General features: G+C 37.3%; 1 protein-coding gene across 7 annotated transcripts in view; it reads left to right on the forward strand.

The window, feature by feature from the left end:
- Positions 1–4,004: 4,004 nt before the first annotated feature.
- The window catches only part of RHBDD1 (rhomboid domain containing 1), a 48,464-nt gene continuing 32,303 nt past the window's right edge, over positions 4,005–20,165 (forward strand). The window contains exons 1-6 of one of the 7 annotated variants that reach the window (XM_075761040.1): positions 4,046–4,098; positions 5,380–5,424; positions 11,066–11,177; positions 11,544–11,631; positions 12,432–12,945; positions 16,181–16,313. In XM_075761040.1, coding sequence (XP_075617155.1) covers positions 12,513–12,945; positions 16,181–16,313 — 566 coding nt within the window. In that variant the 5' untranslated portion in view covers positions 4,046–4,098; positions 5,380–5,424; positions 11,066–11,177; positions 11,544–11,631; positions 12,432–12,512. Of the gene's footprint in view, positions 4,099–4,207; positions 4,616–5,379; positions 5,425–11,065; positions 11,178–11,543; positions 11,632–12,431; positions 12,946–16,180; positions 16,314–20,165 lie in introns of those variants that run through there. The other 6 variants (XM_075761035.1, XM_075761036.1, XM_075761038.1 and 3 more) reach the window with 6 other exon arrangements.

Here is a 20,165-nt window from a genome sequence, read left to right on the forward strand (position 1 = left end):
GAAAACATTATGTGAATGCTTTATAGAAATGAGAAATAATCACAAAATTTTCACAGCTACAGTATTAACAAGAACTCCCTGCCAGCAGCAGAATATACTTTAACTTTGTGCTTTGTATAAACTGTGAATGATGAGATGTAAATTATGTTGCTACTGAAAAAAGAACTGTATTCAACAGAATATTTTCTGCCTATAGTATTATTACGGTTAACAACTTTCAGACTGGTTTAGTAATGATTACTTAACATTTCCGTGGTCATGCAAAATGAAGATTTTTGCATATACATATTTTTAAATGAATTTTAGATGACAGAAGGTTACTGTCTTGTTATTCCATAACCAATAACTTTTTGCATTATAGTTTTTTTCACCAGTGACCTCAAATTATATTCTCTTTGATTTTGGTATGTTTTTTAGAAAGCCCTTTAGTTGCATAGAAGGATTGCCTAGTACCAACTTCTTGGCATATTCCACACATTAATTTCCTTAACATTGCCTTTTGGTCTGCTCTGTTCTCTTCTGGTCACACAAAACAGCGTAGGCTTTTGAGGATGAAAATGCTTTGGTTTAACTGAAGTCTCTCAATGCAATGTGGAAGTATCTGGATGAGCAGGAGGTGACTAGATGATCAAAGGCCCCTTTGGCTGTAAGTGTTACGAAACCTTTTTGATGTTAGTCTGTTTCTTCCGGCCCATGTTCAGACCAATACACTCTTTTTATTTTCCACCAGATGTTTCTCCCATTCCTTCTGGCAGACTATATGAACAGATCAAGAACCTCCAGAATACAGTCCTTTTTATCTCTGTAAGTTGGACAGAAAGCATCTACATTTTTCACTTTTTTACAGTTGTCCATATTGTATTATAAAGTTATTGTGTTGGTGATGTGCTGGCAGCTGAACTGGAGAAAGTACACCACCAGCTAAGGAAACATTAGCATGGGTGGGCTACATAGCAAAAACAAAGTTAATGTCAGATCAAAGACTCTGAAAGAGTAAGCCCTGAATTCGTACTAAACATTTGTTATCAGATTATATTTCCGTACACATCTCTTAGAAGGGCTTGCCTCCACAGTTTCCAAAGTATTATGTTGTTTTCAGAACCAGAATGTTCTGGTACAATAGCTGTACATAAACTACTAACATGTTTAAACCGATCCTTTAATCATCTGTATTTTGTTAATTTTCTGGCAGACTCATAATATTCCATGTATCAAATTCTGGGTTACTGCTTCTCTCTTCTTCTACTATTTGTAAACTCTGTCACGTACTGACAGTCTAGGAAAGTCACAGTTCCTTTGCTATAACTATGCTTTGACATTCTTCTTACATTTGTAGGCTAGTCCTAACTAGTTCCTTCAAGATTAACATAAACAGCATTTCAAATATGCTGCTATCAGATTCCCAGCATTAATTAAAAAAATATACTTCAGATACGGATTTAATTTGCATCCATGCATTCCATAGCAGGCTGTTCCTTCCCAATTATTTCATGTTGAAAAGCCTCAGTATAAATCTCAGAAAAATGAGTATTCCGAGACTTGCTCTCCTGCTCCTAAACCCTGTTTAAACCTTGTGCTATTAAGCAAAGGAAAGATCTCAATGTCACTTTTTCATTATGGGTCAACATATGACTAAGCTGTATGTTTACACTGATAATAGCTGTATTATAAATATTTACATGGATTATATAGTTAGCAGCAAGGCGTAAGCAGTGCTAACTGTATGCGTCACTTCTGGGCTAAGTGTACATGGGTTATGAAAATGATGTTTTTGTTTATTTCTTCCTTATTTTCTTTCCAAGTATTGAATTCTCTTTCTAATCAGGCCAGCCATAACTAGGAAACAGAACCTATGCTGTTAATAGTTGCTGAAATGGAAAGGGATATTGTCTTACATGAACTCAACTAATTTTTCATGTGCCAGCCCTTCAGCCAAACTAAATTGCTATTCTTACTCAAGAACATCTTTCATGTTGAGGAAAGCTGGGTAATCGCACATATGGGACATGTATGAGCAAGGCTAAAGAAATAAATTTCATCAACTTCAGCATTTTTCCATAAAAAAAGTTGTAGTTTGTGAACAGTATTTCTCATTTTATTCAATTTTATTGATAAGAATCATTAACATTCAGACAAAAAGGTAAAAGAAATCCATGAGATGGCATGAGATTAAAGAAAGAGAGCAGCAGGTGTTTTGGGCTTTTTTCTAACCAGCTATTTATGTCAGTATAAAATAATCCAGAAGATCTGGGGGGTTGTACAGAGCAAGAAACAAATTTTAAGAACGTAATGGGTATTAAATCCCACACTTGTGAAAAAAGGACAAGAACAGTGGGTTTTTTTTTTAATCTATCTATGTATGTGGCCCATTAATTATAGCATCTGAACACGTCATTAATTTACTTAGCCTCCTGTTGTCCCTGTGACTTCTATTATCCCTGCTGTATCAATAAGGACCTGAAAGATGGAATATTAATAAATCATTGCTCTGGTTGACCCAGGAAGTGAACTAGGAATGAAATCCAGATTTTCTAGGTCCCAAAAAGAGAACAACCACCTCAGGACTTGTACATCCAGTAATAAGATCTGGACCTGTACTCAGGCAATAAATACCGCATCTTTAAGAATTATGGACTGGAATTATGATTGCATGAAAATGGAGTATGCTATTACAGAAAATGGTGCCAATTATAGAAAACCTGGTGTATGTTAGAAAATCTATCAGTCTAGGCATTTATAACTCCCACATCCTGTGATTTCTATGAATTATTATGATTAGCATTAATTGAGGTAACAGATCTAAATGTGCCAAAGCTAAGGAGCTTAAGATAACGTGTCTAAATGGTGGCACACACTGAATCTGCCCTCCTCTTTTGGCTTCTGTTTGTTCTTGGAAGAGAAGACTATGCTGAAGTTGCTTGTTTTGGCAGTTTGCTCCTTTAACTTGATCTCCACCCTATTTCTAGGAATTCAGCCCCTTTCATGCCTGCCAGTCTGCTGAGCTGTGTGCTGTTTTTGGAAGGGCAGAATACAATTTTCTTATAAATGCTATGACATAGTTGTATGAATTGCCAAAATGTTCTATGAAACCTAAGTGCCACATAAATGACGGCAAAATAGAGCCATTTACATGTAGCTTTGGCTATGGATTTTGTATGATTCACTTCTAGTCACATATTTGCACCATCAGCTTGCCAACATTTCTATGATAACCTATTATTTTAGGCATTTATAATTTGCTCAATGTATTCCCTACTGAGTATTAATAACAAAGCTCCCAGTCTAGATATTTGTATCAAATTCAGGGAATATTACTTAACACCAGTGACTAGTACTCTACACAAGTGAAACTACTGTGTTCATCTAATTGCCTTTACTGCTTGAAAAAAATTAAAGTGGTTGAACTATTAAACTTACAGAACTAGTTACTGTTTTGCATGTGTAGTAAGACTTTTTCAAAGGGAACCTAATTATGCATTTTAATGGTAAGTAGTACCAGTAACAGGTATTTTCACAGACACTATTAGAATAAACACAATTCAAAGCCTTCTACCTGGGAAGTTGGGCACCTTTTATCACCTGGAGCCGGTATTTCACCAGAATGTACTCGCTGAGGGGTTTGGCTTAGGATCCGGTGTGCTCCTCGCCTGCTCTTAAACACCTCCTTATCTTCGCTAATTTGTATTCGCCTCAACACCCTTCCACAGCTTGCATTGCAGATAAAGCTAATAGGAGGCACTTGCCTGCTCCTCAGTAATTGCCTCAGCTCCTAGGCGGAAGCCGCCTGAGCAACGCGACAGCCAGGGCGGAACATAGCGCTGGACGGACTGGCAACGGGCCTTGTGCCGGTCTGCGGCCGCGGGGCCGCCCTACTCCCCGGGGTACGGCTACTCTACGGTAACTTTACCGGCCCCAGCAGCACCCTCACAGCGCCGCCTCAGCCTCCTCCCGCCCCTCTGACAGACGGCGGGCCGGGCGCCTCCCGGCGCGTGCGCGGCCGAGGGCGGGCCTGGAAACCGCCTCCCTCGCCGCTGAGTGGCGGCCGCGTCACGTGGTGCGGCGCGAAGGCCTGGGCTGCTGCTGCGCGCGCCGGAGAACGTGAGTGTTGAGGCGGGGAGGGGGCGAGCGCCGCCGCCGCCGCTGCTGGAGCCCTGGCCCGCCGCCGCGCGGGGAGCGGGAGGCGGCTCCGCCGCGACCTGCTGCCTCCTCCCAGTGGCGTAGCCTTCCCTCCCCCCCCCCCCCCCCGCTCCCGTAGCCCGTCCCGGCTGGGCCCGCTGCGGGGTTGGCAGGGCTTGGGCTGGCAGAGGCGGTGGTGTCTTGCGGGGCGGTGTGAGGGCCCCGGCGTGCGGCGCCCGCTCCTCTCCGGTGGAGGGCGTGAGGCGAGGCGGGCGCGAAGGCGCAGTCCGGGCCTGGGTGTCGTGTCTGAGGAGCCGCCGCCCTCCTGTGCCCGCGGCTGTCCGGTACAGCGAAACGAAAGCGCTTTAGAGGCTTCTGTGCTGGGCAAGGCTTTCCCTGAAGCCGTTAGCTCTCTGGAGCTGGCTGCTAGTAAGTTGCCTTCCGCCGAGCCTAGCCCGTCACAGGCCGCTGGAAGCGGAGGGAAGTTTATGGAAATGAAGTGAGTCTCAGAAATCGCAAAAATACCTAATATTTTACACTCTAATAACTTTTGGTATTCCTCCACCCTCTTTTGTGTAGGACTCTGTTCTTGCCAATACTTTGAGATGGTAGAAGGAAGCAGTGTCTGTGTCACGTGAAAAGCAGTAGGGATGTGGCAGTGCTGGTTCCCAAGGTCTAAACCCCAGATACGCCTGTCTTATCAGGAAACTGTAGCAAAATCATTTTAAATGCAGTGACACCTTAATATGCACTGCGTATTAACTCCATTGTTATTTATTTCTTTACTCTGTTTCCCTTCAGCGGTTTTTTTTACAGATTATGTAAATAATCAGCTGTGGCGGTTTTTTAAGTCTACCAGAGCTATATCTCTTTCTTTCCTTGTTAAAATGGTAAAAAAACCCCACCCCAAAACCTGTAAATAACTTGCACCTGTATCAAAGGAGAAGCAGTGACAAATGTACCTCAGCTTTATTTGGTAAACTTTCTTATGTTTGTGTAAATACTGAGTTTAAGTAATTCAGGTGTTTATCAAATGTATTTAACGATACCTGTGTTGGTTTAATTTCCTGAGATAGTGCAGTGATGATCTTCCCGGAGCTGCGTTTTGTTAATTCAAAGAGATTGGAAGTCTTTTTACAAGAGTTAACACTAATAGTAGAAAGTGTATATTTCTGAATTATTTGTATATTTAACCAATATTACTGCAAATCAATTTCATTAGAAAGTAAGCTTCCTGTCCTTCCTTTCTCCTACAAACTGCAGACAAATTTTCCCTGGAAGAAACATGAACAAAGGAATGCTAAACATGTAAGAGCCCTTCTTATTCACACTTCTGAATTTGTCAGGGAAACATTGGCTGTTTCATTTTAATTATATTACAAAATTCTTGAGATAGAGGATGCTATTCTGGTATAATTGCCTAGTTTTAGGATTATACAACTCTTAAGTATTGCAGTCAATTTAAAAAAAAAAACAAACACCACACCCCCCCCCCAAAAAACCCCCCCATCTCCCCTGACATTAAACATCTGTGAAATTAAAACTGTGGCCTAATCTGAAGTCCACTGTTGTTCTGATGTATCTTTATTTTTTAAACTGTGCCATCCCCTCACTTTCACCAATAGAGTGATGTAACTATAAATATTTATTATTGTTTTTCTTCTCTAACTTGAATTATGTGTAGATGTGTCCTAGCATTTTGAGGCAGTTACTAACTGCTGTCTGTTATGAGATGGGGATAGTAAGAATATTTATCAAACCTTTCCATGTCCCTTTTCTTCTACAAAACTAGCAAGGGACTTAATATGTCCAGTTTCTCCCCTCAAAGTATGATAAAGTAATTCTGACTAACTGACCAGAGAGGTTCAGCAACAGCTGATGCTTCAAAGAAAGAAAATATCTATTGACATCATCTTCTTCTTTCTAGCTTGGTCAAAAATTCTTTATCTGTTTGATTATATGTGGCACATAAATTTAGAGGTAGAGAAAACTATGTCTGTGTTGCTTTTAGGGTTTCTAACAAAAAATAGCAGTGGTAGCACATTGCTGTTGTGGCTTCTGTATAGATCCTGAACAATTTTTTTTTAAATGAAGGAAAATTTAGTAATTTCTAAGGAGAGTTGCTAAAATGTAGGCTTTCATAAGTGTAAATTATAAAAATCTATAAAGATTCCTGCTTTTTCTGTCTCTTTTTACACTAAAATCACTTCCTGACTTGGCAATTGCAGCAAAATTTCTATTACATAAAACTTACGTAAGCAAGCCTACTCCTTTTGACAGTGTATTTGTTACCAGCTTCTTGACTCTAAGTTATAACCATGAAAAGGATTTTTATTAGGTTGTTCCATTTCAGGAGCTGATTTGTATTGCACTATGAGAAGACTGGTGTGATCTTTGTCTCCAGAGGAGGAAATAGGAACTATCAGTAGTATATGTGCTACAAGTAAATCCTCTACACTATACATGAGGCCTTGGTTTTGAGACATGTGAACAAACCACTTCATAGTTGTTGCCTACCAAAGATAATGGAGAAACTGGAAGATCAGGAAGGAATGAGTTTAGTGGTAGATTATGAATTAATATGTTTTCAATAATTTCCTGGATCACAATGTAAAGAAGTTTTCAGTAATTGTTGTTCTAATTTTTCACAAACTGAAGAGGTTTTGAAGACTTTGTTGCATCAAATAATCTTTCTTATATTGCTACTACAGGATTTTTTTAGCTTTTTTAACTTCTAGCATCTATTTTTCTTGCAACTTGAGATCACTGTTTTTGTTCAGATTCTGGTTGCTTTAGTCACTGCTGTATAATGCCCAATCTATAAATTGCCTGCAATGCGTCATATCAGCTTGAGGGTCAAGCTGGTGTCTGAAATGCATAATGTAATTTCCAGGATAACTCTTCTAGTCCGTGCTTAGCCAACTTTGTTGGCTCTGAGGGAAGGTTCTGACAGAGCAAATGTGCAGCTGATTCTAGCTGTACGTGGTGGTGGAGTAGCTCCTTACAACCAAAGGACTGTTTGGGCAGACTGACTTCTGCTAGAATTAAAACTTTCAGGTGTATATCTCCCTGAGACTGGCTTTAAGAAGCTTGTTGGTTCTACGTGCTGTGTCCTTGCATGGCACAAGGAAGTGTTGCTTGCCATGACTTCGGTGTCATTGTAGCCGACAGAATAATTTGAAGACTTTTAATTAGAAGTGGGTGCTACGTAGGAAATGAAGGCAGACAGATAAAATAGAGTTATGTTAAGCGTGTTTTAGAGATAACATCAGTAGTCTCAAATGATGACAGAGAATAGAATATCAATTTATTTCTTGTGAATGAAAACATGAGTCCAAAATTGGCAGGGCTTCCAGTGATATTGAAAGTTAATAATTATTATGAAACAATTTGAATAACTATTTTAAGTGCAGGATGGACAGTTGCAGGGTTTAAGTATTTTTCTTTTTAGATTAAATAGCAGTAGTCAAACTGAGGCAATTAAAAGCCTAAATGCTTAGTGTCTCAGGTCTGTCTCAGTGAGGTAGAATATGAGATACCCTAAAAACAGAATTTCTGAAATTGGACCTTATCTGTTCTTTCCTCTGAAAGCTGTCTCATTTATTGTGAGATAAGGTGTCCAAAAGTGTTCTTGGCCTGTAGTTGCCACACCCTTCAGAACACAATTTTCAGTTTTATGCTGTTAGCTTAAAAGCTTATTTTGTGAAGGGCTTCTTTTTAGTAGTACTTAAGAGGATAAAGGAACTAAAACATTTTCAGTTTTCATGCTGAAGCAAACATAAGAGGCAGAGGAACTTCCTTATTCTCACAGAAAACTTTGAAAGACATTTAAAATAAAATTAAAAGACTTTGTAGCCTTCTGTGCAGTCATTTTTGTTGGTATTTAACTTCGTATTGTTTTCTTTCAGCAAGACAGCTACTGACTTACATCTGTAATACAAATGTTTCAAAATAATTTATGACTTCACAAACCAAATTCTGAAATTGTTATGTTTTTTCAGTTCAAAGTTCAGTATTCCTTTGTCAATAAAAGCACATTATGCCCTTTAAAGGCACATTTGATTAATCCAAAAGTCATTCTTTATAAAGTAATTACTTTTATAATTATGTCAAAACCTTGTCTTTTGTTATAAACTGTGCAAATGACTAGATGTTTCAAAGCTTATTATAACTGACAGCTTGTGGTTGACCTTCTCCTTGCATACACATTAAATATAAACAGGATGATTCATTATGTTTCAAATTTTTGAGTTTTTCCTTGCAATGTTTGTTTTTCTGTTATGCCTGCCTTCCCCCCTGCTCCAAAGTTTGAGGGCAATAGTAAACGGGTTTACAGTTTGCTTCTGGTTCCTTTGTAGGACTCTTGCCCTAAAAACACTGTTTCTGTTTCATTCTTGACTGGGGTAGATCTTTATACCCTGAGACCATATCTTCATAGACAAGTAGCGTGGGCCTGTTGAGGCTTATCTGTAGCGTGAAATGGTTTATGCTCAGGATCTGATACTCACCCTTTACACATGGCAAGTGTTTTATACATTGGTCTAGCTCTAATCTGGATATGTAGGCTGAATGCCCAATATTTTTGGAGTCCACTGGGTTCTTTCCTGGAACACATCTCCTGGTTTAGTCTCTTCTGAAGAGACTAGTTCATGCACACTCAGGCCACTCCACAATGTGAAGTCAGTGGGGGTAATAGAGAAATTCACTTCAAAATCATACTCCTGAACTGAAAGAGTAACCCTGGGATTTTTTTCTGTCAGTGAAGAGTTATACCATGCACATAAAGTGCCTCTGTTACGAATCATTTTTGCAAAGCAATGAGAAGAACAAAGCAGATATAGGGAGAAAGTTGGTGACAGATCTGAAGATCAGGATGTGCTGTGCAGATAACAGCAAAATCTGGAGGTCACGGCTGCATTCACCCTCAGTAGGAATGAGATGTTGTATGTCTCTGTCCAGTCATAAAAATCTATTTTTATGTCACAGTGGGTTTTTTAATTTTTTTTTTTTTTTTAAGCAGAAGGGCAATGGGTTGGATTTTGACTCACATAAACAAAATTTCAGGGTAGTTCTGTCTGTTTTGGGGGAGCAAGGATTCAGGGAGATTCTTTTCTTCTAACTTCAAATTACAGCCATACGAAAAGACAGTATAATGTTTCATTTCAACTTGTATTTACTAAAATATTTACTTTATTACATGAGTTTTCAGTAATATTAAGTCATAATATTTTATGGTTGCCAAGTGAGCAAGGGAGGTTGTCACAGTAAAAGTTTAACTGCTTTGCGCTTGCTTAGTACAAAACAAACAAACAAATTCCGAGAATGTTTAGTTCAGACATTTATCTTGAGTAGGTGACAAAAATGCATACACGTGGCAGCCTAGAAGCAAGACAAATGTCCATTTCAAGTCTCTTTTGGAAATTTGTACATTTTGAAGTGGGTGGCATGTTTTCAAAAAAGAAAAAGTGCTTCATTGTTTCAAGTCTCGTTAGACTTTTAATAAACACAGTAGAGGCTGAGGAAGAATGTTCAAACAGTTGAAAGCCCTACATATTTGAATTTAGTTGCATTCCAGAAGGCTCTCAAACTACTGATTTCTTATATCTTTTTCCTTTATAATCAAACACATAATGGTTCTTGGCTGACATTTTTTTTATTGCTCCCAATAATGGGAATGAATTATAATACATAGCACTACTGTAATCATGGCATAAACCATTCTCAGTCATGTTACATGATTATTGTACAGATATGAGCTGCATGAGAGTTTCTTTTGCTAGGTGCATGTATGTTAAAAGTGTTTAAATTGAGAATTAGAGTAGCAAAAGGGGGGAGGGGGCACTTTAAAAAGTAAGACTGTAGTATTTGGCAATTTGAACAATGTGGTATGGCAAGATTTTTGGAGTTTCCACGTAACTTGGGTTTAAAGGATGCTAACTTAAATTCTAACAGTTTTTATGTCAACTGTTTTGTGGTGGGGAAAAAAATGTAGCTGCGCAGTGATATGAGGACAATCAGAAGTTTGAGCAGGTGTATATAAGAACAATTTTATATACCTGGTATCAGAGCATGTAGCGTGGAAAAAGAACGACATTGAGTAAACTTTGGTTATCTAAGTATTTTTTTTGTAACATTGACATTAAAAAGTCAAAAGGCTGACAATGTTCATTGTGGTCTGCAACAATCAATTTACATTTTAAGTTTTAGCTCATTTGAATTTTGTAGGGACTACAGCTGTGATCTCTGTAGTTAAATTGTGAGGATTAGAAACTGTTTTTTAAAGGCACCATTTTAGTTAGTTATATGTTCAAGAGGCGTAGTATAAAGCATGTTTCTGTTGTTTACACTATGTTTTGGGCAAGACTTAGATGTTATGTAGCATCTCTGCTATGTAAGAGATTAGACCATGGGAAAAAATGCAGTGAATTCCCTTTTAATGTAGCAAATAATTTCCTTGCATTCTGTTCTACTGCAGTTGTCTTGAGGATGCTAGCAGGGTTTTTTTTCTTCTCTTAAAGTTCTATAATAAGCATAAATGCAATTTAAAGAGACTAGAATAACTTAATTTGATTAATTAATGCTACTTCTTATAGTTATGTGTGTGAACTAGCATGGAGGTATATGCTGCTCTCAGATCTAAATAGAGGAGGTAGGCTGGCCCCTAGATGATCTCTGATGTTCAGCCCTGTGCAGGTTTCATAGTTCCTTTTGCTGTTACAGGATAACATCATTCAGAGGTGATTTCTTTCTTTTCCATGTGTTCACTTTGTGCAGTGCAACCCAATCAAATTATTAATGATACTCTGAATACCTAAAGAAAAATGCTTAGTAAAGTGTTTGCAGGCATATCAATGGTCTGTAGAAATGTGCAATGTAGTAAATCCTAACAGACATAACATGGAATGTTGAACTCTGCATCTTGAGCTGTTGTTCTTTTCTCCTTATAAAGGTGTCATTTTTTCCTGTTGTGCTCCAGAAGAATTATTGTTGTTTATCTAATAAAAATGTTTACAGAGGAAGTATTTGCAATGAATTGGAAAGAAATTTAAACTAAATAAAAAGTTAGCGTATTAACAAATGATTCTAACTATTTTATTATATAATGGAAAAGGAGGTGAATGGGATGTTGAGATGAGAATTTTGTATATATCTAGATATTTCAGAAAGTTTCATTTGAAACTTGATAGCAAAGTTTTGATGAGTAAGTGTATTTTGCTGGCTCTGCATAATTGATACTTAGATGTGAAATAATATATTGTGTATCTTGAATAGTTTAGCAAAGAACTGGCATACTAGAGGTGGAGAAGAGTGGCCGTGCTATTTTTATGCCATGTTGCACAGTTTTGAGAACTAAAAATAGCTCTGGCCAAGTTGAGGTGGCCCTCAGAAGCTACTTCAAATTCAGTGTCTCTTCCTGTCTTCTGCAGGTGGTTCCACTTTCTAGAAACTCCATGTCACCTTGTGCTGTGTTCTCCACTGTAGCTCCCTCCTTCCTCTCTTTATAAGCTTGCACAGGTTAGCTTGATTCCCTTTTTCAGTTTCTGTTGTAGTAACCCTATTTCTAGCTAGATCTAGAACTTTTATAGCCCTTTTTCATCCTCTACTTTATCTGGCATGATTAGGGCAGAGATGAATATTTTGCTATAACGATCTGGAAATTTTATGTGCTGTTTTTGTAGATGCTTTCCTCCTACAGTTTTTTTTCCTCCATTGCATTCTTTTAAACTAAACTTTGAATTCTAGTCATTGGGATAGCAAGAACAATTTTCAAAGCTTACATTTAGGAGTACTTAGCTGTATCTCTGTTACTTCTTGAAAAATAAGTTTTAATTTTCATTCTTAGCTTGCATTGAATATTTGTAAAAGTTGGAAAAATGGTCATGAAAAAAAAGTATGTATGTGGCAAAGATGGGAAGTCTGAAACCTGAAAGTCTAGAGAAATATTTTTAATTAGTTTGCTTCCTTAAATTTTAGTAGTTGTGAATCAGGATATTAATGAGAAGGTATCTAGAACACCCAGGAATTTTATAGATGAAGTAAAGCCTGTCCAGGGACATGAGAGAGACGTTGCAGGTTCCTTTTTCTCACAATGCTTGTCTGGATTATCTATATAAATCCCTTTTATTTGTACGTTATGCCAGTTTAAAAATTGTGATTTTTTTTTTTTTCTCACTTGAATTTTTGTTCGGATTTAAAAAAGAGGTATCAGCTGATTAGCTTGAAGAATTTGCTGTGTTTTAAAAAAAAAAAAGTGATGAGCTTGAAAACATCCCTGTATGTGTATAATAATGCAGTTATCTTTTTTTTTCTTTCAGAATTTCCAAAACTTGTATGGTTTTGAATTTGAACAAAAGACTAGAAGTTGGAATAATCTTCACTTTTTTTAATAAGTAATAATGCACCGAAGGCAGGGGAGAGTCAATGCTGGACTCCTTTTGCTGCTTTATCAAATTTCTCAAGTTGGACTCCAGAACATTCCTTCTGTAACCCTGGGCGTACTTGCACTGAATATTTTTCTCTTTCTGAATCCTGTGAGCCCACTGCATGAAGTGTGTATCAGTGTACATGAAGGCTTCTACAGAAAGAACTGGCAGCGTTTACTGCTTTCTCCTGTCCACCATGCAGATGACTGGCATTTATATTATAACATGATTTCCATGCTTTGGAAGGGGATAATGCTGGAAAAAAAGCTTAAGAGCATATGGTTTGCATACATAATTGCAGTATTTTCAGTGCTGATTGGAGTTGTTTATATGGTGCTGGAATTCATGCTTGTGAAAATTCTGGATGATCCTTTGTATGAAAGGAATTGTGCTGTAGGTTTTTCAGGTAAGGCACATAGTCCAGTTTACATCTGTAAAATTAATATTTATAGGTAGTATATAGCAATATTTAAATGCAGAAAATGGATAGGTGTACATCCATATGCATGTATGTGGTTGTTATGTCAGTAAAGTTAACCTGTTTTTTAATTTAAAGCATGTACTTTGGGTACATGCTGTACTCATGCTGTCATTGAGACCTAGCATTAGAAGGCAAACCCTCCTTTTCAACCTCTGAGAAAGGTGCTTCAACACTTCTGAGAGTTCCTTATGGTATTCGAGTTGATACTAGTTGTAACATCCTAGTAGTTGCTCATTTGGAGCTTCAGATATTCTCTGGTCACCCACTATGAGACATGCCCAGTTCTAATATTGGTCTTTATGGTGGCTGGCTGTAGGGGCCCTGAGTGCAACCTCTTCCCCTGTGGAATCTGGCTGCCTGTGCTGAAGGCCAGCTCTGATATGGGGCAGCTGTGACCCACCTCAGACTAGTGGGATAAGATCTGTGTGAGACAGCTGAGAGAAGCTACACCAGGGGCCTTTTTCCCCATTCCCAGCAGCTACTTTTAAGCTCAAGCCCTCTAGTTGTTCCTGTCTGAGCTACATTGCATCTATGCCCGGCCATGTGCTTCTCTGACCTGGGCCTTGACTTAACTTCCTGACTTTCTTTGGGCCTGCTCTGTTAGGAGGATGTGCCTGGTGATCTGGGCTCCTGGCAACCCCGCTTGCCATCACCAGCTGCCCTGGGTGCTTTGCTCAAGGAGTGTGGGGACTGGGCCCCTACTGGGCAGGTTGCCGCCTGCCTCGCTCCCTCTTCCCTTTCGATACCCTTCCTTTGCTGAACATCTCATTCTTGTTGCTACCTAAATGACTGCAGAACCCTACTGAATATTATTAGTAGTAAAATGGTCCAGTCTTAGCTGGACTTTATAGGGTTAGCTTTTATACAATACTCCCAACTATTGCTGAGTGATTTGTGGGGGAAATGTGCTCTGTAATATGAACAACTGAGAGGTGCTGCCATCCAGCATCTTTTTGAACCTCTTTTCTTGTATCATCCTAGACTGTAGGATGAGAAGTTGAGACCCCTAGAAGTTGGGAAGAAGTATCCCTTTTTGGTATTCACTTACATAATGCACCATCCGTGGGAGGTTTTTCCTATCAGTCCATACCTTAAAATAGCTAAATATCAACCCAGTTCTTAGTAGGAATGAGAAGGGTGAATATTTCAAGAATTTATGATGAAACTTCTTTATACTCTTAACTGGGCCTATAATACTACCATATAATTGGTTAATGTTGAGATTTCATTATAAGACTTTTTCACCGGATTAGTCTCCAGCTTCTTACTTAGCCATATAGCAACTTACATGTCCCTTTCCTTGAACAAAAAGAAGGGAAGTTAGATTTAGTGATATGATTTTCCAGGTGATGCAGCTTTATGGCAAAAGAGACCAAGTTACTGAACAGCAGCGGTGCTGGCAGGCAGAGCAAACGTTGGTGATGGGCCAGATTGGGTCCCCATTTCATTCCTTACGAGAGACTCCTGTCAGCCATACTCGACATATTGGTCGGAGCATATATATACTTCAACGTATTGGTCGGAGCATATATTTTGGATTTTTTAGTGAACTAAAAAGAGTGTGGGACTAAGCCTGTAATCTACTAAGTCATTTATATGCAGGACAAAGTCAACCTTTTTGTCAATTTAGGGATTACCTAATTGGATTTTAACTTACATGTTCTGCAAGATAGTTCAGATCTAGCATTGAATATTGCAACCTGTCCTGATGTGACTTACATTCTGCAGCGTCTTTTGAGTATTTCAAGCTTGGAAATGTGGGACTGCAGCTGATGTGCATGTGAATTTGACCATTATTCAGGCAGCAAATTAAAGTAGGTATGACAGAGTTAGTATCCATAGTTGATCTTTCTAAACCTTCAACATTCTCAACATGACCTTCAGCATAGGTAATTTCTCTTCAATTGGGACAAGTAGTATGTATATGGAACAGCTGTTGAAGAAAACAGGAGTATTTTCCTGATAATGTTCTTTAAGAGCCAATATGTATGTGTATTCATGACCCCTTCGCTTTACCAGGTTTTAAGAGTTTTAGGGTGCCTGTATTTTTTAATTATTTTATTTTGTTCTAAATGGATGAAACAGACCTGCCTCTTGTCCCCCTGGATGGAACCTGATAACATACCAGGTCAGGCAGTTCCAATGGACACTTAAACCTTTAAAAAAATAATAACTTAAAAAGTTGAAGCTGTACAAACAGGATTCTTGTGAGCAAGGGTGGATTGAATGGAGGTGACTCCTAAACTACGTTGCTGCTATCGCATGTTTCTCTCCTTTAGTAAATCTGTAGTTTCTGACTAAGTCCAGATTTATCAGCAGTAAATAGTGTGAGCATTTGTGTATGTGCAAACACATTCCTGTTTATATTTGATCTTAGAATAACAATATTTACATCAATGGATAGATGAAGGCATTTCGCTGTCCCTTGTTTTCTGTGGTGGTAGAAGGGGAGGGAAACACTTTTCATGTTTTTAGTCTGTCTGTTGATGTTCAACTCTTTTCCATGTCAAAACATTTATTTGTTGATTTTTCAGATTTTTGGAAACAACTGTGTGAGCTTTCTCTTGAGAACTTTTTCAAAAACATTTTGAAAGTTCCAATAAGTTATGTGAATTCATTCTGTCATATTGACTATTGCTTGCATGATAAAACAGTTGCTGTCAATTAGAAATGAATGATTATTATAATTAAAGATGATTTATCTACTTTTTTTCAGAAACAAGTGATTCTGGAGCATATGTAAGATGATTTTCCATTAATTCAGAATTTGAGCCTACCGTTGAGCTTCACATGCATCTAGTTGTCATGTTTTCAGTAATGGCTTTTCTCAACTCATGGAACACTTTTTTGGAGTTCAATAATTTTGTCAATTATTTCAACTAGAACTCACATTTTTAAGTTATGTTTATATTGCTTTGAATAGCTGAATAGCTACAATGAGCAGGCATATTAAAAAGCAACTTAGAATTGGCTGCTATACAAATAGGTAATTTTTTTATCTTAAGTCACTGAAAAAACAGCTTAGAACTGTTGTTCTGGCATGCAACAGTATGCTTCATGATGCTGTGAAACTGCATGATACTTCAATTTCAGTAGTTGTCTGCATTTCTTTATTATTTGAACACAAGTACTTCTCTATGTGATGATTTCTTGTTTGCAGGAGTCTTGTTCGCTTTGAAAGTTCTTAACAACCATTACAATCCAGGAAGAGTCAGCAATGTCCTTGGATTTCAGATACCCAGTAAATATGCTTGTTGGGTGGAGCTGGTAGCTATTCATTTAATCTCCCCAGGGTAAGTACATTTAATATTTCAAAGTTAGGAAATGAGATTTGGGTTATCTGAAGTACTTTGAAATATATTATGAAGCACGTGTAGTATTAGCTGGTATCCAAATGGAGTGTTGAGACTACAATTAAGTGTTGAGGCTACAGTCTGTTTTTTTCTTTAACACCCTGTATTTTGGTGCCCAGAAGATATCACTAAATATTTGAGGGAAGATAACAGAAGTTGATGGGCAAGGAAAAGGGATGTGTGTTTTTCAGCAAAGTAACCAAATTAATACACTGTAATGCCAAGGGCTTCATAAGGAAAACAGCATTCCACTCTTTGCTTGCTATTTCTGTGCTAGTCCCTTCTGACCATTTGTTGTAGTCACTTCTCTAATTTATTATTAAAGCTATCATCCAGTATTCTGCAAATTTTATGCAGTTTTACTGTCCTGCAGTCTTGCTGATCGCTTCCCTTGATTTTCCTGTGTTCTGCCAGCACAGTTCATCTACGCATAGCTCTGTGAGAATAATGTCTTTCTCCTCTTTGGCAGTTGATTTCTGGAGTTCTAGTTGCAAATCACTGATTTTCTTGTATTTTATAATTGTCAGTCATATTGGAGAATGTATGTGAAGTACAGACACCAAACTTAAACTATCAAATCACAGTTTATATAGTTTGCCACTTTTTCAGAAAGATTTAAAAAAACAAAACAAGAGGGGAGCAATACTGACATACTTCTCATCAGATACTTTGATATACCAGATAGAACGTTTCCTAGACCAGAATGAGAATTCAAATATTACTTATTTTAAACAATGGTTTTATTGCTTTATGACTTACTACCTGATTGACTGCAGCAAGGAATCCTAGGTTAAAAGACACAACAACTGCGGAGTGCTCTGTTCCAAATGCAATTTTAAGTGTGAGCTCAGAGGTCACTTGCACGGCATTTCTACAGGTATAAACCCAAAACTTTCAGTGCATTAAAAACAGTCTTCTAAAAAACATAAACTTTGTTAGCTGAACATAGTTTTTATTTGGTGATGTGTTTAATAAGATTCTTTACTATTAATAGTGAAAGCACATTATGTCTGAAGTAAAACAATGAGCATATCATACTGTATCTGGTAGAGGAAAAACATGAGTTTAGTAGTTGGGTGCTATTATTTTTCAGTTGCTTTATTGCAGAAATGTCTTTGGGGTAGAAAGTGTATAGGACGTCCAGATAAAATGTCAAAAACCTTTTCATAATGTTATGGAAGCTTAGATTGCTGCCTGGTCTAAAGAACCTCTACATTGTTACATGCAATCCTGATAGGACAATTTCACAGCACTTAAATAATAATGGGGGCCATAGAAAACAAGTAGTAATCTCCAGAAATTCATGTCCCAGAACACATGTTTAATTAGTAACTGCCTTGAAATGAACCATAACAATTGTAGCTCTCAGAGTGTTGCTTTTATGTGCTTGTCTGCGTGGTCAGGGCATGTCGTAATATTTGAAGTGTCTGATTAAATGGTATCCCTTTATAGATCAAGTTGCATAATTTAGTTTTGAATAGATAAGAGGTTAGTAATCGCGGCAGGATTCTGTCCAGTCAGAAAGACATGCAATAAACGTGGGTCTGCCTTAGTGGAATGATGTATTGGGATCACCTGAGAATCCATAACCAATAAAGGACTGTTAAAAACTTTGATTTGTGTGGTAGGAGAGGGTTTATGGTTTTACTGGCATTTTTACATTCTTTTTCTATTAATGTTTTTGTTATAGGGGAATTTTAAAAACACATGTAATATAATCTTCACCTTCTATAAAGTAAAGATATTGAGATGTAGGCTTTTTATAGCAATTCTTGGAATTATTTCTTTGATGGAAGAGCAGGCATGTGAAAAGTTATCTTACATTTAATCTCTGTGTCCCTTCCAGAATTAGGTGTATGGTATCTGAAGTCTTCTATGACTTTTTCATGGAAGTGCTTTACCTGTACTCAGTATTAAAGGACAAGCTTATTTTTCAGGTTGTTTCTGAACTAAATATTTATCAAATTGACAAAAAAGACACTTTGGGGTTGGAAGCTGGACTTCTTCAAGCTTCTTTTTCAGAAAGTTGACAGTAACAAAGAATGAAAATAATGGAAGAGGGGAAAGCTAGGAATGGAGAAGAGTAGAGTATGTTTTTTTGGTGTTCAGAAGTGTTGAGGTTTGATATTATGACTGTCCAGAATTGCTGTTTTTGCAGTTTGTCAGAAATACTGAGACTTGCTATTCTGGGGTTCAGAGAATCTCAAAGATGTCTAACATTTCTGTAGCTCACTGCATCTCTGAAAACTGACATAGGCATTTCTCTAGGCCTCTTTTTGACCTGTTTTTTGTTAGGCTTTATAGTTACTGACTTTCAGGTGTCTGAAAGTTTTTCAGATTTGTGGATGATGAAATCCACAGTGTATAATTCTGAGTTTTTTTCTATTTTCTAAATCAGTTCTAGCTTAAAGTTTGTTTCCAAATTTATCCTCATAACATTTTCTAAATAAACTATATTGCTAAGTGTTGATCTGACCCAGTTCTGTTGATCTTTTGGGGGGTTTGCTGTTGGGAAGAAGTTATGTGAAGTGATAAAGGTAGACTTTATTGCTCTGTTTTCATTTGTTGAGTGTGTTGACTGACACCACAGAATTGAAACAATTAATGATGAATTCACCAGCAGTGAGGAATTGATTTGAAATCACTGTAAGATTACTGGAATGGTATTAATGTAAAAATTAATACTGAGAGGCTTGTAAATATTGGGTCAGAATCTCTCATACATGAAAAGCAAATGCAGTCCAAATGGTTTTCCCTCTAGTGATACCAGTTTTCATGGAAATTATACAGCCAAATGAGAAAGTATAATTAATTCTGTTTAGAAGATTTTTTCTGAAGTAATATGTGCATCAGCTTGATGGCAAATGTCTTCAGGAAACAGTATTTAAACATATTGCATAATTATCATTAGTATGAAGTGAATGGTTGAGATAAATAAGATCTCTGGGGATATCTACATTTTCAAATAAAAAAATTAAATGAGACATCATTTGGATTTCTTTGTACCAGGGAGAACATTAGTTAATATTGATAAAGCTCATTGACATTTAGAGAAGAAAACATGCCATTTAAAAAGTCAAGAACCCGTTTTTTATTTCTATTCAAAGTTCAGCTAGTACTATAGAAAGTGAAAATTTTACTGTGAAAAAATTACCAAATTTTCTTTATTAACTGGCAGGAAAAAAAGGCAGTAGCAGGAGACTGTTTCTTCACTAGTCTAACTGAAAAATAACAATCAGTTTTTACCTAGTAAAATGCACATTCCAATCAAGACATTGCTGTTTTTGTGAATAGTGTAAAAAGCCTATTTGGGAATTGGTTGATAGTGGCGGTTGCTTTACTGCTGATACTGTAAGAGTTTTTAATTATATCCAGAATTATTTACTGTATATAAAAAAAACCAGACAATAGGAATAAACTCAGTTTTCTAGATTAGACAAGGAAGAGTGGAATTTATAATACAAGTGAAAGAAGTCTTGATGGTATGTGTTTGGACAAGACTTCTTCACACAACTTATTTTGCACTTTTTGTAAATTGTTAATTAATTTCTTTTGAGCCAAAATCCAAGCATTTAGTTCTAAACTTTGCATATAATCCTGCTTGTGAAAACAGTTGTAATTTTGCCCTTAGCTTTAATGTCTGTGGATAAAACTCAGGCAGCCTCATAGGCAAGAAAGCCATTATGTAAATTTATAAAAAAAGGCAATCTACTGAAAATAAAAATTCACTGCAAAATGTAGTAAAATGTCAAGAAGATTGACATTGAAGTATTATTGGGCATTAATGGTTCA

Source organism: Balearica regulorum, chromosome 9 (genome assembly GCF_011004875.1).
Source record: "Balearica regulorum gibbericeps isolate bBalReg1 chromosome 9, bBalReg1.pri, whole genome shotgun sequence".
NCBI lineage: Eukaryota > Metazoa > Chordata > Aves > Gruiformes > Gruidae > Balearica > Balearica regulorum.